The sequence below is a fragment of the Etheostoma cragini genome, chromosome 2 (genome assembly GCF_013103735.1).
Source record: "Etheostoma cragini isolate CJK2018 chromosome 2, CSU_Ecrag_1.0, whole genome shotgun sequence".
NCBI classification, from domain to species: Eukaryota; Metazoa; Chordata; class Actinopteri; order Perciformes; family Percidae; genus Etheostoma; species Etheostoma cragini.
This window is the reverse complement of record NC_048408.1, coordinates 13,886,895-13,911,589: the sequence shown is the minus strand read 5'-3', so window position 1 is coordinate 13,911,589 and position 24,695 is coordinate 13,886,895. Positions and strand designations below refer to the sequence as shown.

The 24,695-nt window shown below is 37.5% G+C and overlaps 1 protein-coding gene across 2 annotated transcripts; it reads left to right on the top strand.

The window, feature by feature from the left end:
• The first annotated feature begins 2,191 nt into the window (after positions 1-2,191).
• On the top strand, positions 2,192-23,190 carry usp53b (ubiquitin specific peptidase 53b). Of its 2 annotated transcripts, none has more exons than XM_034889624.1 (17): positions 2,192-2,611; positions 4,035-4,216; positions 4,559-4,719; positions 5,458-5,550; positions 5,804-5,938; positions 6,392-6,505; positions 6,734-6,816; positions 9,228-9,333; positions 10,330-10,476; positions 10,822-10,971; positions 11,076-11,244; positions 13,770-13,892; positions 13,990-14,710; positions 18,199-18,260; positions 19,731-19,809; positions 19,919-20,757; positions 21,457-23,190. In XM_034889624.1, the coding sequence occupies exons 2-17, from the start codon at positions 4,129-4,131 to the stop codon at positions 21,531-21,533; spliced, it is 3,147 nt and encodes a 1,048-aa protein (XP_034745515.1). In that variant the 5' UTR covers positions 2,192-2,611; positions 4,035-4,128; the 3' UTR covers positions 21,534-23,190. The 2 variants fall into 2 exon arrangements, with proteins under 2 accessions (XP_034745515.1, XP_034745505.1); XM_034889614.1 differs by having other exon boundaries at positions 4,028-4,216.
• Positions 23,191-24,695: the final 1,505 nt, after the last annotated feature.

Here is a 24,695-nt window from a genome sequence, read left to right as displayed (position 1 = left end):
TGTACAAGCAATAACCACACCCCGCACAGATCAATGTCAAATTAATATAGCCAGTGAGTGGAATAACACGAAAGACAAAATGTAAATGATTGTTCTGTATTGTTTCTTTTCAAAGATGCACTAAAATGTGTACACAACTTGCAAAATACACTGAATGTATGAATACAAAATACTGTGTATGAGTGCAAAATACACTGAATGTCTGTGAGTGACCTTTTGTTAAGCTCACTGTGATTCTGAAGAATTAAACAACCTGCTGCATGATTTTTACTTTTACAGTATAAGTGAATTTGTATTCTCGTAAACACTGCATATTGTATTTTTAACAACCAACTTAATGGGGGAGATATATCTCTGGTAGAATTGAATTCAAGATCAGTGGGAATTCATGAGCAAACTTACGAACTGAGTGACTATCATTTCTCCAAAACCTCAGCAATCCACACAATTTAAATTGCCATTCACGCTGAATGGTTTGTGAGTAAGATGTGCAAAAGGGATTTGACTCTTTCAGCTGTTTCATTTCTGTCATGATAAAAAATGTCCATTTGTATCATTTTTAATGAATTAATACGGTAGTTGTGCATGTTTTGAATGTTTCTCACCCACTCCCTAAAATAATGAGCTACTTAATTGTTTGAAAACTGTGTGAAAGTCTAGGAGGTTGATAAGGTTTTACCATGACTTGTATCACAGCAACACATGTAGCAGGTTCATTTTCATGGTAAAACATGTGTATAGCACCCAGTATATCTAACACAGACCTTAACATTTAAAACTTACATTACACTACTGAATGTTTCAATTGAAGGCAGTTTTTCTGTGACAAAAGTCTAAATACCTGATAATAATAGAACTAACTGAACTACAACTGCTGGATAAAGTATATCTGTCCTTGTAGCCACTGATTTATAGCTGCTCTGAATCTATTAAAGTCACTTTTGGCTGAACTACTACATTCTGGAAACTGAAAAAAACTAAAACCGAAAGAACAAAACGCATGCAAAAAAACTGGCTCCAAAAATAAACTAAAGAACAGTAGAGTTTGACAGCTCATCTGAACAAAGCGCTGCTGTGCAACATTCAGAGGGTGAAATACGAAGCTTAAAATAAATAATATTAAAAACACTGCATCTGTCTCAAGGGAGGCTTCAGTGCTATTGCTGGAGCCAAGCTATGATCAGAGAAAAGCTATATACAGTTGAACTGTATCCGTCCCATAGACTGCACATGGAACACACTTTCCCCGCATTGTTTCAGTATATAGCGATGAATATATAAGGGTATATTTATATATAAATATATATAATTATTAGAACTTCCTAGTGTATTGATGAACTAGTAAATGTGCCTGTTTAATAATCACAAACAGATTTCATTCTTGGATTCAACATCAGTGAAAACTTCTTAGTGAATTACGCTATTTTTCACAGTTTGACCCAAATGCTGTAGACTCTTTCTCACACACACACAAACACACACACACACACACACACACACGCACACACCCACACACAGACACACACACACACTATTCAAACTATATTTAAAGTTTTTTTAAAAAGCAGCAGGTGATGTGACGTGAGGTTGGTAAACACTGTGTTAGGTCACTGCGTCATCAGATTGATCAGTTGGACTCATTTATCTTTTGGTGTGCTATATAATAAATCTATGTGCCCAAACGGACCCACTTCAATTTAAATGTAAAAAACAGATACTCCAGTCACTGCGTGTAATTTTTTAGCTGACTGTGGCTTGAATGCACAACCAGTTGTCTACTGTCTAAATTCCAAGTTTTTTATTTTCATGTTCACTGCAGGGTCACAGAGACAGAAAGGGTAGAATTAGAATATTTAAATTGTTATAATAAAAAAGAAGGATTGTCATCATGCATTATTTGCACTAGTGTAACAATGATAACAAAGAGGATGAAAGCATGATAACTTCTGCTTGTTATGGCAATTGTGGCATGTTCACACATTTCAGTATTTCCCTTCAAATCAAAATATAAAGCCATATTCCGTTCTGTTGTTTGACATTTAAGTATAAGTGCATGTACAAAAACACACACACACACACATAGGCAGGGTTTAGTCCCCACAGTGCTGCATGGTTATGAAACCAGTGCAGTCATGTGATGTCTTCTCTCATCATCATCACGACAAGTTGGAAGTCTGACCTTCCGCCAGCACACACAGTTTGCCATGCAGGGATTGGAGATTGCAATACAGCAGCAGTGCACTGGAGGCCACACTAGGGGCGGAGTTTGACCTCTCAAGTCTCAAATCATCACTAATCCGCTTCGGACATTCTGGCACAGGCAATCACTGGCCCCGTTTGTACAGAAAAACAGGGACGATTTTTCACCGAAATAACACAGTCTTGCCCGGGTCTGTGTGGCTCTGGCTGCCGCCTGTGTGCGTGTGTGTCGGAGGGATTGACAATGCTGCACTATGACAGATAGTGCGCTACATGCGTTTGGACATATCTGCAGTGTTTTCTAGCCGGTTTTGTTTTGAGGATTTGGGGAGAAGTACTGGCATTTGCGCGTTGACAGCTGGACCGCCCTGCGCCTTCATTGGAGGCAATCGAGGATCTGCTTCCCTTTAAGGTGAGTCGGCAGAGCAATTGTTTTGGCAATGCCTGAATGCAAGTTGCGGCATATTTGTGGTAGCCTACTGTCGCTGACCGGGCGATGTTCTCATACAGTTCAGGCTGGTGCAACGCTGGCAGCATGTCTGCTGCTGTAAGAGCGCGCTCATCGAAGCTTTAGTTTTTTGTTTTTGTTTTTTTTTTACATTAGAAAGCCGGTTAGGTAAAAGATTTATGATTCATGTCATCTTAATGAACCGGACTGCAAAGATGGGCGCGTATGTTAAACCGTACAGGCCCATACAGGCATGTTGTAAGAGAGGCTGGTGAACTAAACACATGTGGGCACTGGCACCAAATATCGGCTTTAAAGATGAATGTCTATGATGTAATAACGTTGGAATAATTATGAGGTCATTTTGTGATCCGAAAATGACTTAAAGGCTTGTACTGTAATCAGTCTTTTTTTAAATAACATAACTTATAGGTTACAAATAAGCCTCAGATATGCCTGTAAAAGTTTGACATCCCGTTGAAAAATCACAATTCTGTGTCTTACTCGTCTAATCGTCATTGAAACACAGATTTACTCCCCCCTAAACATTGCAAATGTAAACAAACCAGAAGTGTGGGACCTTGTTGCTCACAGAGTTCACAGAGTTCACAATATTTATCATCATATCCATAAGTGTTACAGCGCAAAGCCAAACTGTACACTATCCTAGGAAATTATTCTAGGAAATTAGAATGTAAGCAATTCAGCACCATTTTAGATTTGTTAATGTATAATGAAATAAAAAATAAAAATATATATCTCATGTGTATTTTATCTTATAAAATCAAAATGCACATGATTGCATGTAATAAAATAAAGTAATTTTGTCTCTTGCAATATTATTCCACTTCTATTTTTAAATGTTGTGTATCAATGATGAAGCAATGGAACGGTCAAGTACAAATACTGTACATTAAAAACAGACCTAAATGCATCTGAATATCTATAAGTCTAATTATATTAATTAGAATGCAGTCATGGAGCAAAGGTTAATCGGGTTGTCTTATAAGCATGTTTAAAAGAATGAAAAACAGTTCAAATGTTGTTGCATCAGCCGGTGTGGTGGTCACATTGCAAATTGCGAAGGCTGCCAGTCATAGAAGTGGGACACTACTCAAAGTTCAGTTCTTAATATATTTATAAATGAGTAGAGAGATTCAATAGTATTTACATTCCATGGTGTTGTTGGAATAAACTTAATGTTTATTTCCTATATTCAGCAGGCTTTGCACTGGACTTGCCTGTTTATGTTAGGCTGCGGGAAACAATTACTGCACTACTTTCAACAGTGGCAATTCTGCTCTTCTGCCTCGTTTGCTGCACTGTGAACTCAACCGTGTAAGCATGTTTCTGGTTTACCTCTTCCTTCCCACCTGTCAGACCTCAGATATTGTCCAGTTACTGTTCAATGTCCAGAATGAGGCTGCCCTGTGGCTGATCCTGACCATGCTTTCAACTAACCGCTCTGGAGGTGCGTGGGGATGAAATGGATGGAGCCTGTGGCCAGACCAGCGCACCAGCTCCCACCTCCCAGCATGTCCAGCAAGTCTCCCCCCAACTCTGGAGAAGGTAGATGTCATGATTAATCTGGCAACCCACCAAATCAGTCATTTGGGATTAGTGATGTAATGAAAACTGTGTGAACGATAAACCCATTTTTTCATCCAGGGTTGCTTATTATGCTTCCATAGTGCCATGCAATGATAATTACATTTTAAATCATTACTATTATAGACACGAATGAGGAAATGCACTGAAGGATTTAACGTGTTCAGAATGTTTTGAGTGGATATCCACAACCCATAACATATTGTGATATATGAAATAATGAGTTTGTAAAGACATAGAAAGCACCCTCTTGGTGAAAAACCACACATAAGATACAGTACATGTTCGATTTTTTTTAATCAGTTGCAGGCTCTAACTCCATGGCATGGGTGAAGATGTTTAAAAAACCTGGAGGAGGCCTGAAGAAATCCTACCAGCCTGGGAGCATGATGTCTCTCGCACTCACCAAAGGCCTGCTGAATGAGCCCGGGCAAAATAGCTGCTTCCTAAACAGTGCTGTTCAGGTGAAGAACCATTTTCTACCTGCTCCAAATTGCTGAACTAAAACTTCAATTAAATTACTTCACTGAAAAAAACATACAAAACAGTCACAGTGCTCAAACAGAGAAAACAACAAATTCTCCTTTAAACATTTCTGCACTCTCCTCTTGCAAACTTAGTTTTAAAACGCTGCAATGTATTGCAGAAGAAAGTGGTGTGTGACCACTAGAGAGCAGAAGTAGACTCTTAAACCACCTCAGCAAGCTTCTACAATCTCATTCTTTTGGCATTTTAGGAAACATCTTCCTCACTTTACTCACGTCAAAATTAACAATATGGATAGAATCTTTTTTTGGCACCGTCCAACATTCACTTACTTATTTTTTAAATACGTTGGTCTGTCAGCTAATGGATAAAATATCTACCCATAGCTTCTTAGCTGGATTTCCTTTTTCATTATTTTACTGGCACTGTCTCAATGAGGTGTGTGAGCGGGCCATGTTTTTTATGCATGGTTGGTGGGCCAGCCAACCAAAATAATGAGCTAAAAATGACGAAAAGCTGATGTGACGAAATTGAGTGATAACTTTCATTGGGTTTGGCAGTACGAGCAACTTATTTATATTAAACCAAGTCATTTGATTCAGTGTTAATTGGTATGGTAAATGGTAGTCTGTCTCATTCTCTTCAATTTGAGCTTCTGAAGTCTTTGAAATGTATTTCTGTGCGTGTCAGTATTTTGATTTTGTCAAACTTTACAGGTGCTTTGGCAGCTGGACATCTTCAGGAGAAGTTTGAGACAGCTCTCAGGTCACTTCTGTCTCGGCGATGCCTGCATCTTCTGTGCTTTAAAGGTTTCTATGTTTCTGCACTTTGATCTAAACCTGGCATTTTTTTGTAGTATTCTTAAACACTTCTATTTCAACAGTTTGCATTTCTATGACAGCGTTTTAGGTCCATGGGAGGGGGGTAATATTCTGTGAAAAAAGTTGTACATTTTCAAGAATAAAAACTTGAATATTCTCTGAGATTATGAAGTCATAAATTTAGTTCTCCAAATTCTGTTCATTTTTAGGACAATAACTAATCATTGTTGTTCTTTTTCAGAGCATCTTTAGCCAGTTTCAGCAGAGCAGAGAGCGCGTGCTCCCCTCCGACAGCCTCCGTAACGCCCTCGCTGAAACTTTTAAGGATGAGCAACGCTTCCAACTTGGCTTGATGAATGATGCTGCTGAGTGCTTTGTACGTTGACACTGTGCTTTTGGCTTTTAATCAAAGTTACCTCCAGTGGAAGACATTTCCACTGTAACTGCATACTAAATAACCCCATGGTACTTCCTTCTCTGACACTGAAGGTAAAAAGAAGCAGAGATCACTGACAAATAGCCATGGCCTTGTGTTATCACCGGTTATTTCTACCGTATGTAAATGATGCACTTTGGCCTCTTGCTTTTTAGAGTATTTAAGCCCTGTTAGGATTGTATATTAGACTTAGTTGAATAAATCCGCCCTTTGACTTCACCTTTTGTTTGTTTAATCTTTGTGTAGTGCCTAGATCATCTGAAATCCACTTATTTGTATAGTTGTTCATGTTGTGTATATTCAGGTCATGGGTTAAAAAGCAGTCAATTCTTAATTCACTGACACTGCGCAATAGTAATTTTGGACTGTCTGTTCTTATTTCTTGTATATTAGGAGAACATCCTGGAGCGAATTCATTTACACATAGTTTCAGACACTGCAACTGATGCTTGTTCATCCAAATCGTGCATCACCCATCAGAAGTTTGCAATGATGCTTTATGAGCAGGTAACTGATGTTTTGGTGTAATATTTTTCATTTTATAGGCTACAAAACAATAGTAATAACATGTTTATTGATTTAAGGTACATGTGGACCACTACTGTTGGTAGAATATTAATAATAAAATATGCAATAAAGAAAGACTTCCACAGCTGTTCTAACTGTAACCCCTCCCCCTCAAAAAAAGTAAACATAAAATGTAATTTCTAAAATAACGCAGTTTTTCTTTTGCAGTTTGTGTGTCGATGCTGTGGCGCATCATCAGACCCACACCCATTCACAGAATTCGTACATTATGTCTCAACAACTGCTTTATGGTGAGTGCTTGATTTACTGCCATGGCTTAAAAAATGGGTTACAAAAATCAGGCCAGAGTGCTAATCCCGATTTAAATGTCAAAGTATTAAATATTGTCACTAGAAAATTATTTGATTGCAATTTTAAGCTTCAGATCAGTCACACCTAAACAACCAGTGTTAAATGAGATATCTGGATCTAATTTTCCCAAGGGCTGACCTTGCCAAACAGGGCCTAAAGTTAACTTTTTTTACTTTTTAACAGCCATATTTATTTTGCCTCATAAAGGTGAAAACAGGAATCACATGAACGTTTCGAACAGCAGTTGCATCCTCTCCAACTGCGCTGCTTTCACGATCGTCAATGCCTTGACCGCAGCGGCCTCCGGATGCGGAGTCTTGGATAGTTAAGTTTACAAGTTATCGTGTAAAGGTGTCTTTTTGAAGACTCGTCATCCTTAACTGCTTCTAATTTAAAGTTTTTAGTATCAATTACAAAAGGATTTGACTTTGCTTTCTCTGAGCCAAACACACAACAGTCACTGCAGAACATTTGTTTTGACTGCTGTCATAAATCAGCCCCTCACGAACCATGCCGTTGTTGCCAATTGTCCACTTTGTATTAAAAAGTCTTCTTTTATTTTTCTTTAACTCACGCTCATCTTTTTGTTAGTTGTTCATTTCTGCTGGCCTCTTTACTCCAGTAATGTGCCCCCACATTTTTAGCTAAAATCTACGAAATGAAACAAAATGGTGGACTTCTTTGAAATGTAAAGGTACAACAGTTGCAAAAAAAATAAAATAATCATCACTCAATTCTCATTGGCTACATGTCAATGTGGCAGGTAGATTGACAGTGTTACCCGCCATTATTACATTCACCCGCATTTGGCGGGTGGTTGGGTAGTTAATTTCAGGCCCTGTTGCCAAATTATTGTTTCTTTTCTCATAATTTGAAGTTTAAATACAAAGCTTCTTTTCTCCTTTGTGCAACAAGTGCACAATTCTTCCTCAAGCTACTTTCTGCAAGCGAAGAGTATAGAATACATTTATGTTATTATTGAGGTTGTAGTTGGCAGTGGTGTCTAATTGACTGCATTATAGTGGGGTTAGGTTTTCTAATGTTTCTAATGTTTTGCCTCGTTTACAAAAAGGGGGAGAAATACTAGAAACACATTTCAATATAATATTGACCAGTTCAACACTGCCACCACCTAGTACATCGGTAATTTACACCTCTTTGACAGGGTCAACAAAACTGAAGATAAAAATCTTCCTAGAGGTAGAATTTGTGGCATATATGTTGTATTGGATTGTGGTACACCTAATAAAGTGTTCAGGGAGTGCACAGTATGTCCCAATTCTCATTGATTACTACACAGTAGGCCTGCATGATACGGGGAAAAATATGAATCACTATTGTTTAGCTTAGAATTGATATCACGATTCTTTGCCACGATTTCTTTCTCCAAAAAAAATGTAATGTTTCTTACAAACATGAACCATGACAAAACAAAACAGATTGGCAGCACCAAACATAGATTTTGTTTTTGGCACCTATAGCACATTGGGCAGCACCACAAGCCATCACAACAGAGGCTTCAGTGAAGAGAAGGGATTGAGGAACAGGAAATGAGGAAGGGTGCAAACACTTTTTCACACCACTGTTTTCATTTAGGTACTGTGAGGCCTTTACATCATCTCTTATATATATAATATATACACACTTATTAAAGCAATCAAAATGTCGCATACCATTGCTACAGGTAATACAACATTTTTTACATGTACTCTACAATCAGAAACAAAGAGAAGTGAAGAGAGCACTGCAGCGCTTTGGAGCCCTTTAACACCTATTTCTTACAGTCTATAATTAAAACTCACAGAAGAAAGTAGTAGCATTTGTGATGCAATCAGCTCGTAATATTAAATAAAAATCCAAGTCATGAAAAAAAAATTGAAATTATATAAAAATTAAATCGTGAAAAAGGTGAATTGAGATTGCGATTTTATAATGATTAATCGTGCAGGCCTGCTACCCAGTTTCTGTCTGTAACTGAATGTCGTACATCCAATTAGGCATGGGCCGGTTATTGTTTTCAAGGTATACCGCAAAAAAAAAAAACCTTGAAAAAGTTAAGGTTTTAAAACCACTAACATTTCCGTCATACCATTCCTAAGAAATTAGCTGTTTTTCATGAGAGGTCAAGGAGAGAAACATTTTAATAATCCCTGTCCCTGCCAGTGTACAGTGTGTTTAAAAATAAAATACATTGTGTTCAATGGGAAAAAATGTATATGTATACTATCATATATTATACCATCAGAATTGTATACTGGTCCATGCCTACACCCAATACGGAAAGGTTTTGATGATAAAGTATGATATTTGGGACCAACTGTATCGATACAGTCTCTGTTTTTATGCACAGCCAACAGGTCGATCGCATGTTGGGGAAGAACGAGCGGCTCAGGTCAGACATGTTTGGAGAACTGCTGCAGGCAGCAAACAACACAGGTGACCTGCGAAGCTGCCCGGTATGTTACTTCCCATAATTGTTCATTTTCATGTGATTTTTTTCTTAAAAAATCAGACATCTTGAAGTAGTGGCCCAATATCTTTCCCTGTTCTGCTGCTTTGTTGAATTTAGCCGTAATTAAAGTAAATGCTGATTTGTTACAGGCAGCTATTAATGAACAATTTAGCTGTTCAGCTGAACAGTTAGCATGCTACTGTAACATGGACACAAAGATGGTTATTACAGCCCTGCAGAGTACACTCTGTGCTTTATGCTGTGACTCTGCACTTGAAGCGGCCTGAAGGAGACAGTGCCAGAGTAGTGTTAGGATATAAATAGAAGTAAGGGGGTATAACTACTGTTTTTCTCCCATCTGTATTTGCTACCAGTGTCTTTCTCTTGAGTGGGCATTAGCGAGAAATAGAGAGGCAGAGACAAATCTACAACAAACTACTTTGACATTTGGGGAAATTTAATCCTTTATTTAGTGCTGACATTTAAAAACAAAGATCAATTTCACTTTTACTTGCTGCACGTTTTCGATTTTTATCTTGTGTCCGTGTTGACTGGTTTCTGTCTTGTTCATTTTATTCCAGTATCTTTGATTTGTTAATTATTTTGTGTAGCACTTTTTACCTTTTGGTTCTTACTGGTTTCTGCCTTTTGATTCTATTGCTGTATCTTTGTTTTTGTGTGTGTAAACTTTATTCATATTAATATCAATGTATCTTCTAGTTAGCTATCAAAATTATTCCCAAAACATCCAAGAATATTAACAGTGGCTAGCTGTTTCCCCCCGCTTCCAGTCTTTTTTCTAAGCAACACATAGGCTAAAAACAACAACCTACCTCTGTCTTGAGCACATATTAACATGCTCATTTTATTTCCCAAAATGTATGTACTACCCTTTAGAGAAAATGCACGGAGAAGGTTTTTGTATACTATTACATTTCAAAGTATAATTAGGATTTGTTGTTCTGCTTGTATGTATGTTGATATTACTATTATTTTGCAGAGCAACTGTGGTCAAAGTATCAAGATCCGCCGCGTGCTCATGAACTGTCCAGAGATTGTCACTATTGGATTTGTATGGGATGCTGAGCAGTCTGATCTCATGGACAATGTCATTCGCTCCCTTGGCCCAAGTCTAAACCTGTGTGGGGTAAGAGCTGAGGCAAACTTTACCAGATGACAAGGAGAAATGTGTTTAAATGCGTCATTATTCTAAAGACATTAAAATTATTATAGAGATATTCTTGTCAGTTTTATGCAAAAATTACATTTACTCATGCACAAAATTACAATTATCACAGCTGTCAGCTATTGTATGATTTGTGTCCATAAACTGGTATTGATGGAGGTCAGTGTGCTGTAATCTTTAAAAAAAAAAAACAGACACAACACTTTAACAGAGTATCAAAAACCCACACATATTATATTCTCACAGGATTTAGCATCTGCCAAAGATATGAAGGTCAAACTTTGATCTCAATTTGCTTTATTTCAGCTTTTCAACCGTGTCACGGACGAAAATGCCAAACAGAGTGAGCTTCATCTGGTGGGGATGATCTGTTTTTCGAGTAAACATTACTCAGCCTTTGCCTATCACACTAAATCTTCAAAATGGATGTTTTTCGATGATGCTACTGTAAAGGAGGTTAGGAACTCTACGCTATCAAGCTGTTTTATCCCTGTTCAAAAGTGTACTACCTGTTGCAGTGTGTTAATGCTCTTTTTTATAACACTTTCCTTTTTCCCCAGATTGGATCAAAATGGAAAGATGTTGCCTCTAAATGTATCAGGGGACATTTTCAGCCACTTCTTTTATTTTACACCAATCCAGAGGGATCTCCAGTGTCTAATGAAGATGCACCGAGACAAACTACCATGTGTCCGCGTTACAAAGCGCAAATAAATGGTGACGCGTCAGGTAGGATAATCCTCCACTTATTAGCATTCCTAATCCTTGCACTTCTGACAGACACTCAAAATGTGTGTGTATAGACATTTTTGAAATATAAATACAGTAATACCGGTGTCAGAAATAGAGGCTTCACAACCCTTCAAACCCCAACAAGCAATGTGACAGATTACGCAGCTGTTCTCTTTTAGTAACAGTTCATTATTTTCTTATATCAGTACAACTTGTCATGCATTACTGCTTACTCAACAAACCTCATCATGGATTATCCTACTTAGGCCAAAGTCAGTTGCCAAACAGAAGTAAATTAATCTCTCACTACTGTTTGTTGAAAGCTTTGGACTACATGTTAATCTCTGTAAAGTGTTTTGTTTATTTTGGAGGTAATGCCCTTGTTAATTTAAACTTTGTGTTAGGTGAGAAGTCTTTGGATGCCATTGGTATAAATATTACCTCACTACTTTAACAACTAGTAAACCTGCAGTTTAGAAACAATTCTAAGCAGTATCTATTCAGCTGTGCATATATATTCATTTAGGTACTGTGAGGCCTTTACATCATCACTTCAATATATAATATATACACACTTATTAAAGCAATCAAAATGTTGCATACCATTGCTACAGGTAATACAACATTTTTTACATGTACTCTACAATCAGAAACAAATATGACCCATGGTATCATACAATAACTACCATAACGTAATTATAATGATGGCTTGGTCACCTTACCCCAAGATGATCACATAAATTAAAATGCGGATTTGAACATTTATGCACATTTAATGTATAATTTTACTTTCACTTCATTATCATAGTATTGTTAACACAGAAGTTAACTTTGTCAAGGTAGGTACCCTATAAAATGATGCATAAATGCAACTGTACACGACTCACATTCTCACAAACATATGCCTTATAGTCATATACAATGTTCTTTTAGTTCTTTTAATTGCTGTATACAGATAGATTAAATAGGTTATCTTATGACTGCACTTTACCTATGTAAACAGTGTTTTGTTCTAATAACAGAGGTTAGTTGCTGCCAGACATCAGTGTTTTTATAGTGCATTCAGTATTGATGATTCATAAGATTTCATGATAGGGATCAATATGGTGAATTATTACAATTTGTCTAATAATTTCATTGCCATAAATCCCAATCTATTAGAGCATCTTAACAATTTGTATAAAGCTATCACTAAGTACAATTAAACATCAAATATCAGTACCCATGAGCATATTAATATTCCTCTGCAAATTACAGTTATGGTTTGCATCTGGGTTGAGAGATTGCTGTTAAACTGCAGGCAGAAAGATTTGCCTGTCCTGTGTGCTGGCTTGAACTTGACATGAGGATGATGCCTCTGTTGCACACAGATTACCACCCACGCCTCCCTCCCTAATCCCTGCTCTTGTGGCCAAACGCACTGCTGCTCTATGGTCCTCACTCCTCCCCTAGACATTTCCGACATTTGCCTCCATTTATTTATCTGCTTGTTTTTTCGGCAATGGCGCCTTGCCCGTTTAGATGAATTGTTGTGCTTTAGAGTGGTGCCCACACTTTGACACTGGCATGGGACCTGATTATTGTTTTCATGAAAATAAGAGTAAGTGATTGATTCTTTGTTATAGAGTGAGATAGGGCTCGTTTTTTTTTTTATTAGACATATTGCATGTATTATTTAGGTATTGTATTATTTGTCTCTTTTGTTAAATTAGTTTATATGGAGGTTACTGAAGTATTGTTTCTTGCCCTGCAGTACAATATGGTGGTAGATTATCTATCCACTTTTACAACTTCAATTAACAAAGACAACTGCCCTGCAGTGTGTACTTGCATTTCTAAGCCTGATAGTCTCTGCATAACTTCAATCTACATGAATGTGATGAAGTGTGTACTAAATAAATTTGAAACAGTGCAGCTGTTGGGTGAATGTGCTGATTTGGAGGCAGGGGTTCGCAATCACAGCATCTCTTGTTTCTCACCGTGACTTGCATGCTACAGAGGCAAAGAAAGAACACGTGTTGGCATTGTGGCAGCAGTAGCTTAGTGTATTTTAACATTGCTAATGAAGCACTGGAATCTGATCTTTGGTAAGATATTTTTTGGCTCTGTTTGCAGCAAATAGCCAAGGTGAGAAAAATTATTGCAAACATTGCAAAAATTATAGCAGAATTTAAATTGGAAATGAATGACCAAAACATGATCCAAAATAAACTGTCTGGGTAGCCGACCCTGTTAGTTAAGCTAATACCTTCAGAGCACAACACAGTGTGAATTTGTCTGACATCAGATATGCTCTAACACCTCTAGTAAATGTGTGGAATTATAGCAAGCTGTCGTGTTTTACCCTAATTGGCCGTTCATACTCCATGATGATTTATGAAGGCAAAAGGAATTAGCAGTCGTTAACCATTTGCTTACTTTGCTTACTTACATTTGATTACTTACAGAAAACAATAAATCACAATTTAAAAAACATCCATGAGCAACCACTTCTCTGCTATTTCAATCTTTTTTTCTCTTAGTGAAACATCACCTTGGCAGTCCTAAAAAATTACAGGAACCTGTCATGGAGAATTTGCAGAGGCCAAGTGAAACAACGAAAAAGGATCGAGGTCATCGGAAAACAGATCCATCACAACACAAAGGTAGAGGCAAAGACAAAGAAATACAAAGGCAAGTCAGTGTAGATAACTGCTGTACGTCAGAGCATGTTGATCATTAATCCGTGTCCCCTTTCTCTAGAGATGGCACATGCAAGATCTTCATCTCCTCCAGAGAATGCACTGAGGCCCCCTGTGGACCAAAAATGTAGAAGCTTTCCACGCACTGAGAAGTCATCAAACCATTCAAGCAGAGGATCTCAGGAGCCAAGTGGACAATCCTTTGGTATGCAGGGTGGTGGACACAGCCGGAGGAACAACACTTCCCTAAGTGGCTATGATCAGGATAGCTGCCAGGAGCAGTTGGAAAAAGGTAGAAGTGAAGGCAGCCGCAATAAATCTAAGTCCACTTGGAGACCCATTCGGGAGGTGTTAAATGTGGACAGTGTGCTGAACGAACTGGAGCAGCGCCGTCAACAGCAACACGACAGCCCGCGGCACAGTAAGCCTTCATCACAGGAAAGAGTGCACACCGAACAAAACCGAGAGCGGGAATACGTACGAACCAGAGAAGATCGGAAGCAAAAGTGGTTAATGACAATTTATGAGGATGAGCAGCGGCATGAGACTGAGAGCCACAGCTCTGTGGAGTCGGAGAGCAGGGCCAGCCAACAGAGGGGCAGCAGACTTAAGGGTGGCCCCAAGACACTGCTGCGTAGTGATACCTGGACCATACAAAGGACAGAGTCTGGCTATGAGAGCAGCGATAGACTCAGCAGTGGCTCCACCAATCCCGACTCGCCTGGCGTTGATGGTTTTGTTGTTAAAGACCAGAGCTTAACACCAGACGCACAGTTGCAAAGGTAAAAAAAACAACTGTGTTGTTCAATTACTTTTTTTTTTATTAAGGACAAATTGAGGTTTTAGATTCAAGAAGTGGGAACATTACAAGCTAACTAAATCGCCAAGTTATTATGGCTTTAAATAAGTGAGTAGTGGAGTACCTTCCTACAAGTGTGGTAAGAATAATTGATTCACGATTTTTCAAGTTTGCCTTTTAAACAACTAACAACTAGAATGGTAATTGGAGAGCACAGAACTCTGCAAAGGCCAATTCACATGCTCCTCAGATGGTTCCGTTTCCCAAGTTGAGAAGTCGTTCTTTGGTATGTTCATGTAGCCTGACAAGGCAGACCCACATCAAGATTTTGGGTCTGGGTACTCCCCATTAGTAGGGCTCAATCAGGGGGCGGGATAAGCGGTTGTCTTTCAAATTCCCTCTGCACGCAACAGGATAGCACAACAACCAACCAGAGCAATGTAGATTAAACTTTTGCCATATCCGGTCTGCAAAACTCCAAACCCATCTTTCTATTTTAAGAATGACATCAGTGCTAATCTTTGTTCTTTTCTCAAAGAAAAGCTTAACTCCAAGTCCAGCAGAGAATACTGTCTATGGGGGATTCACGCGGAACCATCGCAACTCCTCCGTCGTTATGTTAAGCCCACCCACCAACTGTATATACAATGTGTTTGGCCTGACAAGAGTTAGGTTGTTCCAGCTGGCAAGCCAACAGAGAGTTGCGAGACTGACCCAGGCTGCAAATTATATTTGCTGCCGCTAGGGTGCGTCTAGATTTCTAAGCTAGTGTTCATGAGCTTTTAATCATAATGTGGACGCAACATGGACGCTACAAATATGTATTGTTTTTTATTGGTCTGAGCAGTTAAACAATTTAAGTTTTGATAACTTTTTCCAGTATTTGTATGTCAACAAAGAGCAAATTAAACAGATCAGGTGAGCCATGAAATAAGATTGGTAGTGGAGCTGCAACAAACAATTATTTTCATTATCTTTTAATCTACAGATTATTTTCTAGATTAAACGATCAATAGTTCAGTCTATAAAATGTCAGAAAAAAGTGTAATATGTGCATCTCATTTTCAAGTCCAAATGTCTTGTTTTGTCAGTCCAAAACCCAAAGATTCACACAATTTTAAACCGAGAAAAGCAGGACATATCCATATTTGAAAGGCTAAAAACATAATTTTCTGCCATTTAATCATTTATCCAAATGGTTCCCGATTATATTTTGCCGATCAATTTATTGACTAGTTGACTGATTTATTCCGACATAACTTGATTGCAACACAAATACCTTTAACAAGTCAACAAGTTTAAAAAATACTCTGCCCCGGATTCACATCCGCTCCATATTTAATGGGTTCTTCCTTGGCCCATGATACACCTTTCCACTACGTTTCATGAAAATCGGGCCAGTAACTTTCCCGTTATCCTGCTGACAAACAAACAAACAAACCAACCAAGCCGAAAACTACTTTCTTGGGGGAAAGCAAATAACATTGAAACTGGATTTGCTTTTCTGTAATGATTTACTACGGCCATTAAAATATCAGTTTTTGATGGGCTTTCAATAGAAGAGATGAAAAACTAAATGTTTTGTGCTAGAATGCATTCTAGTTTATCTGAAGATTAATAAAAGGCTTCAGCCGGCTGAGCTGGACAAATAAACAGTTTTATCAACAAACAATTATTGTTTTAGTACAAAATTACCTGTCTGACTTCAGTGGAGGAACAGCAACAAATGAAGGGAATTTTGTGCCTAAAAAATGTAACTTTGATGGATAACAACTTGATTTGACTAATTTGGATGACGAAAGCCTCATATTAGCTTCAGATAAACTTCATGGTTCATATGCAGTACATTTTTGTGCAGAACTAAGCCTGTGGAGTTTGTTCTCCTAGAAAGAACACTAGAAAGGGATCTTTTAATGGTTGGTGATTTAAGGAAGCTCAACTTGTTTCGGTGTACAAATGGGCACCTGACTATTGTTTTAAGAAAAACTAAGTCTATCCTTTTACAACCTAATTCCATGATAATTAGGTAAACACCCTTAATTCATCAAAGAAAATTTTAACAAGTTTAATTGTGTCCCCCAAATTACCTAATTCTCTCGTTTATTCATTCTCATGCAGTAATTGTCTCCACCACGTGAAAATAATGAAACAGTTTTTATCCAATAAACAATGACCACAGATAGACCCTACAGATAGATCAACCATTACTTTGAACACATCCTTCACTACAGTCCTCATCCAGTTTGTTATTCTGAGATGTTTTAGGCTTGATGACGCTACTGTGTATATGCATCATCACATGGAAAATACTTTTGATTTCCTTGGAAACTAGGCTAAAACTGGAGTGAAGACACCAGTTGTTCTCTTAACGTTACCTTTCAAATAACTTCTGCTATATATAATATCAATGCATCAAGAAAAAAGCTAAAACTGCACTATTTTACTTTAAGTTTATATAATATACAGATTTTTTTTAAATCCTTCCCCAGGGAACATCACACCTGGCACAGCTAGAGCTGTTGTTTTAGTTTAGTAGACAATAAATTATTGCAATATCTCATAACAAATGTTTTCCGGAAATGTACTGAATGTCACTGTAGAGCCACGATTGATCGATTAGTTATCAGCTATTTAATTAATTGCCAACTATTTTGATAATCAATTAATATTGAGTATTTTTTTAAGAAGAAAAAAGAAAAAAAATTCAAGCTTCTTTAATGTGAATGCTTTCTAGTTTCTTGTCTCCTCTATGACTCTAAACAGATTATATTTGAGTTATGGACAAAACAAGACATTTGAGGACATTTTGTTGGGCTTTGGAAAACATTGATTGGCATTTTTTACTTTTTACTAATCAAATAATCAAAAAACAAATGGACAGATTAATCGCCAATTAAAACAATCAATAGTTGCAGCCCTAATGCTGGCTATAAAGGTATCCAGTGTCATTTTCCTTCAAATGAAGGATGTAGTTAAAATAAATTGATAATGAATTTGAGAAGTTTCAATAAGTTTGGATTTATAAGTGATAAAATAGTGCAATTATTTGCAGCTGTTAATACTTGGTAATGTGTTTCCCTCATCTGCACTTATCTGGAGAAAATGCACTTAAAGGTGACTATAAGAGAAATTACATAATTACATATCTGAATTTAAGTTCAAATTTAATGGAAGTGTTTAATGGCTTACTCAAACCAAAAAAAAACTGAATCAGTATCAACCTTCTACACAAGGCCTTTTTTTATCCAATTCAGTTCGACCCCAGCAGACAGTGATTATGTAGCTTCTGTTATTCTGTTATATATATTTAACCAAAGTGCTTTGCTTTATTTGGTGCCTCAAAAGACCATGAAAATTGGTTTGTTTAATTGTTGCTCTACTGACTGTGTTTTTCAAAATACTATTCAAGTATTCATAAAAACATGAATAATAATTCATAATTACTTGTTAAGACTTTTTTTTTTTTTTCAGTCAGCTGCACCAGAAAGGTGGCGATGCCAAATCAAGTATAACATCCTCACCTTCACTCAATGGTAAGTGACCAACATTGTAAGGGCTTCCTTTTTGTGTCTTTGTACTGAAATAAATGTATTTATAGGAAAATGGTAAATGAATAAGTAACCCTTCACAAAAAAAATATATAAGCAAGTATAGAATGAGACCACCAAACTAAATAGCATGATGTGAAAATGAAAACATGATCAAGCATAAAAGAAGATGTCAGAGTTGGTTATATCTCACATGTTATCTGCAATACTACCAGAAAAAGATTTAAAAGGAAGAATAAGAATTTAGTCTTTTTAATCCGATCGGATCAGATTTGTAAATATAAGATATACCAGTTTTCTGTCTGTGCAAATGTGCTTGTTTTTTTGCGTAATGCACACCTTGCATACCTTAATTTCAAAAAATAAGAAGATTAGTACTTTCTTTTTTTCCTCTATATTTCTGTTAGTATAACAGATGAAGTGTGAGTTGATAATGTGACAGTAATTAAAGTTTGATTTCTGAGCTTGGACTGGCTTCTTAAACCTCTTCACCCAGTCAGCCTTGCACAGGCATTAATCTGATGATAATCCCACAAAGCTCATTCAGATAGCATAGCTGGACCAGGCTGCTGGCATTGTCATAAATATCTTTCGGTTTCATGTAGTGCTTTGAGAGTGCTGCACTTGATACTTTATCAAGGCCATGTGCATCTAGAGCCAGTGTTTCCAACAGACAGCTAAAGCTTTTATCCTTGCATGGGCCTCTCCAGGGCAACAGCAAAGAAAAAAAATGACACATCTATTTTTAAAGGGAAGGAATTCAGCACGACGCTGCCTCTTGATGCTCGTGCTGGCTGGTTCATCCAGCTGTAAGGAAGTGTAGTGTGATAAATACTGCCACCTTGTGTCCTGAGAGAAGATTGTTTCATAGTCAGAAGTGTAGATGATTTGTCTCTGCTTGGTCTCCACTTTTGATTCATTTTGCTTCATTGTAACTGTGTGCATGTATGTCTGGTTCATAATTTGGAAAGACGATTAGGATTAAGTGAAAGAAATCTTGGAATTCTGGGGAAAATAAATAAATTCTAAAATCTGTGATTTTGCATCATTCGGATTCAATTCACAGGATGCTGAATTTAATTTCTATATTCTAAGAAAACAAGTCATTAATCAGACTCAAATCCTGTTTTTTTTTCCCAAAAAAACTCTTATTGTCTTCCTATTTTGTTTTATGCCAAATGTCTTCTCATTTGTTACATCCTTGAGATTTTTATCTTCTGACATAGTTTTGAAGATTTCTATGTTCTAATCTTGTCGTGATAAATTTAACTCTAAAGTGTAGTGTCAGAAGATAAAAATACATTTACCTTTTGAACTTTTGCAATTACAGTACGTAACTAGTTACTCGCCACAGTAGATAAACCTTTCCAAAGGAGGACAGCTATACAGCTCTGTAGTTTCTTTTTTTCTTTTTCTGTTACTATGTTTTGATCCTATTTGTTTTATATTTTATAGGTAAACATCAACCCAAACCTCAGGGAAAGAACCATGACCAAGTTTCACATTCACATCTAAAGTGCAGTCCAAGTTCGAGGTGCCCTTTATTAAAACTATGTGTAACTTGTTGTAGTATGTACATATATGGACTCATAAATTGGATTGCCAATATCTTAAATTTTAATTTACATCATTCTCTTTTGTAGACGGAAATCAAAGTACACTTCTAATTCCTCCAGAAAAGCAGTGTCCTCAGAGAGGGACTCCACCGGTTCAGATAACAGGCAGAGTGAGCAGCAGGAGCTGATAAACTGTAGGGGGCACACTGCAGAAAGTACAGCCCTGAGGCACATTACTAAAACCAGCAGCTCAGAATGGAACAGCTCCGACGATCTCGCTCTCTCTGAACCCGAGGACAGAGAAAACGCATACCGCTCCAGCAACAGCGAGGCTGTCGCCTCTGAATCCCAGTGTTCACACCTGACCCTGCCATACCACCCTCCCAGCAATGTGACTGCAGAACCTCTCCAACTGAAAAATCAGCATCAGCTCGGAACGACAGGGTCACCTCACCTTCGACCAACCCAGCGGATCTCTCCTCACCAGGGTGAAACAAGCCACGCAGTGTTTCGTCCGAGGATGCTTCAAGAACCCTTGCCATCGAGTCCTCGTCTTTCATCCACATCCTATGTTAGTCCTCACAGGAAGCCTGACATTTCAGGCCTCAGAACTTTCTCAGATGCAAGCTCCAAGTCCGGCTCTGACCCAGAGAGGAGTACCCCATCATCATGTGAAAGTGAGGAGAGACCGACTGGATGCAGAGTGGAACAGGCCGCACCAGCTCAGGAGGTTTCTCTGACAACATACTTCACTGTGGATAACTGTATGACGGAAACATACCGTCTCAAGTACCACAACCAGAGGCCTCTTGTCCTCTCTGCCACGGTGCCGCGCACAGTGATTGTGACTGAGCGCAGAGATACCAGCCACACACTCGCCACTGACACACAATCACAAGATGTGCCAAAAGCCAGACCTGAAACAAGTAAGACTCTCTAATATCAATCAACAGGACTAATGTTTGGCAACATTAGATTATTGATGATGTCTGCATCAATGTTTTAAAGTACCTTGATTTGATTCCTGCCTGTTTATTTTGAAATCAATTGTTTCTCAATTAATCTTCAAGACAATTTACTAATTTACTACGTATATCAAAATCACAATATAATGACATATACCATGCTAGAGTACACGTGTCATTTGCTAACAGCTAGCAATTTGGGACCAGGCTATTTCTTGGAAATAAAGGTGTGTGTGTTCCAAAAGCTACATCTGATGATTGGATTGTTTGCTACAATTTGACATGCAAATTCTCTTTCTTCACCTGTTTTGAATGCATTGTAGCGAGCGACGGAGAGCCTGCTGTACCCAGCATGCCGTTTGGCGGTGTAACAATTAATAGGGGTCCCCTCTCAATACACTACACAGTGTGTGTACATACCACACTGCTAATAAATATGTCCCGTAGGTCTCAGAAGCTCGCTCTCAACACTGCACTTCTTCTGGGCCACAGCAATTCACCCACCAAGTGTGAAGTAGAACGATGAACGGTCGAGAAAAAGGAAAGACAGACAGACACAAAGACAGACAGACAGACAAATAACAGTATTCCGTTGTTTTCTTTGTTTGGTAAAAAAAAAAAATTTTAAACAAGATTATTCTTTTTTTGTTTTCTTTACAGGCCATAATAGCAATAAACCCACTGCAAAATGGAACCCAGTGACAGCCAAAGGACTGGATGAACGTGGTTTTTTATGAGTGTTACTTGGTAAGGTTTGTTTATATGGACGGACAGTGGTCAGCAGAGTATTAACTGGATGCCAAAGAGTTTACAGAATAGAAATATGTCCTAAAGCGTGACTACTCCAAATTAAGTGGAATTTATTTATGCAAGCTTGTCACATAAGTAAAACCGTTTTCTAAATGCTGTCGCATGTCGTTTGACAGATTATCAACTATCACGTATCCTGTACCGTCTTCCATTGTCCCACATTATTGTTGCAAGAAGATTTAGTTTTAACCAATATCTTTTTTGTTTTCAGTTTGTATGAGTATTTTTCTCTTTAATCACCTTATGTGAAGTTTAAAATGTTTATTTTTTCATTTGTGCAGTAATCCTGCAAAAGTGTTGCAGAATAAGAGAAATGCCAATATATTTAAAGACATGAGAGATTATGGTTAGCCAGAATTAGACTGATTATACTGTGGTTTGTACAGTAATTATATAGAGATGAAAGAAGGAAGTGTGATAACAGATCACACCATGTTGTTGTGAAAAGATAGTTTAAAGACACTTTATCAGATTACAATGTAATTTCAACAAAACAAAAACTACAGGTGGAAAGTTTGTATCATCAGCAACAGGTTTAAGGTAGTTTACTAATTTACAGCTGTCAGAGGATAATATCTGGGCAGCTCACAGACTTTATGCACATTGAGGGCTCTAGATCCCCAGGGAACAGACATTGAAACACTTACGTACATTCAGTTACTGATTTCTTTAAACTTATCATTTATCAGTTATTTTACGACATGTATGTGTTAATGAATGACTGAGGGCTGCCCCGTAGCAGTCATGTTGTTTGACTGTTTGCATAGATTTTTCTGCCATCATTTATTAATATGTAAAGATCTTTTTAACGTATGGTTTTGCAAGACTGTGTTCAGTTTTCGTCAGTCTACAAATCCCACAATTTGTTGACTGATATTTTGTAGAGGGGGCAGCCCTCACGTTTTTCAGTAGGTCACTATTAACTGTACGACCATATCACCTTGTGTATTCTGCCTTCAATTGTGCTGGTTCTTGTCATCCTTTTTTGTAATTCACAGTGATGTCAAATTATTTTTTTTAAGTCCTCCTTCTAAAGTAGATGAATTTAAACAGGTCTGTATTTGCAGGTATTTTCATAATAATGACAATTTAATTAATATGCATATCTGATATAGACCATAAACACAACAATTATTCTTGTCCATAAGACTAATGTTCTGAAACATGCATGTGGCCTTTACAAAGTCTTACTAGTTGTGTGTACAGCCTAAGCATGAGCATGATTATGCTGGACTTTGAGTCCAACAAACAAATTCTATTGGATTTTAGTCAATTGTAATAAAAGTAACTAACTAAATAGCAAATTGTAACTATTTGATGATTTGAAAACTTCTGAAACACTTGAATGTTCCCTTATCTTGCTCATGCAATGACACATACTTTTGATTAGGCATCCACTGTAAATATAAACATATGCAAACAATACGTTGGAAAACAACTGGCTGTTCAAGACATGCTATGCATCCACTAAAACTGACTTTAAGATTACTTTAAAGCAGATTTTGGCATTTTTTTAAAGCTTTGTATTCTGTATATCCAACATTCCTGAGAACACATAAAAATCAGTGTTGATCAATTTTAAAATCTAAATTTTCTTTTGTGCTCACTAGATTGCCAAGTTCTTTCCTAAACGTCCTGCCATTCATGCATATTTTTAGACTTTGCCTTTTTGTCTTTCCATGATAACCTTTTTTCAGGTATCTATTCTAAACAGGTAAACTATTCTAACCGCACACATTTTGTCACTAAATTAGCTGTTTGTCTGTTGTGTTTTGCCATCTGATACTAAAGGATGGTGTTTACAGGTTTGTGTGTGTGTGTGTGTGTGTGTGTGTGTGTGTGTGTGTGTGTGTGTGTGTGTGTGTGTGTGTGTGTGTGTGTGTGTGTGTGTGTGTGTGCGCGCACCTATAATAGTAATTTGAGCATGTGTCATGGTTACTTCATTGACACTGTTTAAATTCAAGAAAAAGAAGGCATTCAGTCTAACTCAGCAATTAAGAATTTCTTTAATCGAGCTGTCTCATTGTTCAAATAACAGAAGGATGCCTTCACACAAGATTGTGCTGTAGTAATTATAAATCACTTACTTTACTGTTATAAGATATCTAATGTATTCACAGGATAAAGAAATCATTAAACTATTTGATTAGATGAAGTTCATTTGGAGTATATTAACCAGATTATCTTAAGTTGTCTCACCTGCAAAGTGTTTTTTGTGTAGTTTCTTATATGATCATTTAGTAACAATATTTTTCCTGTTTGTTGTGTCTTCAGTTACATCAAGAGTGCCTTGACATTTTTCAGTTGGATATATTATTTGTTAAGGAAACCACAATTGGGAATGTAGGTGACGAATGAAAGGGATGGAGGACGTCATGCAAAACTTAAATATGCAATGCTAATGGTGACATATCTGATGGTGTGTGTGTGTGCGTGTGTGTGTGTGTGTGTGTGTGTGTGCGCACTTTTTATGGCCTTGTAATTTGTGCCAATATTCCTAAAAGCCCTTTCAGACTTAGAAGCTACAACCACAGCGGCAAAACTACCTGTATCCAGCTGCGTCAAGCTATAATTGGCAAAGGTTTGACTTGTTTAAAATATAAAGAGCAGTAAATAAGAAAATATACAGGCTATTTGTAGGTGGCAAGTGCATCTCACCTTCCCAGTTTGAATAAGCCTTAATGTATAAAAACTGAAAGATTTACTTGGCTTATCAAATGTGCATGCAAGCCTGTGTGTCTGTGTGTGTGCAAGCTTGGAAAAAGAAGCTTATAGTTGGTTTTCCTCATGAACTTATGATCCATAGTCTTCAATCACAGTACTCAAGAGGCCTGTTTGACAAAAGGTCTTTTTGTCCTATGTCACTTACTGTCACAGTTGGCATTGCATCGATCCATATCTTTTATCTTTTGCTAAATATACAGGGACATAACCTATTTAGACTATATTGCATTAACACTCAAGAACAAAGGAGAACTTTCCCTATTATGTCACAGGTTTTATCTGATAAGTTACTTGCTGATGTAGCCTGATGTGTTGGAACTGTATGCCTCACTGGATCCTATAGTCATACCTCTGTGTGTGGTTAG

Bases quoted from the DNA above. Each gene is read 5' to 3' on its own strand.
- usp53b (XM_034889624.1), top strand. From the start codon at position 4,129: ATGAAATGGATGGAGCCTGTGGCCAGACCAGCGCACCAGCTCCCACCT. The intron at 13,893-13,989 runs GTAGAGGCAAAG...CCCTTTCTCTAG, and splicing joins AGATCCATCACAACACAAAG to AGATGGCACATGCAAGATCT. The intron at 19,810-19,918 runs GTGCCCTTTATT...TCTCTTTTGTAG, and splicing joins AAGTGCAGTCCAAGTTCGAG to ACGGAAATCAAAGTACACTT.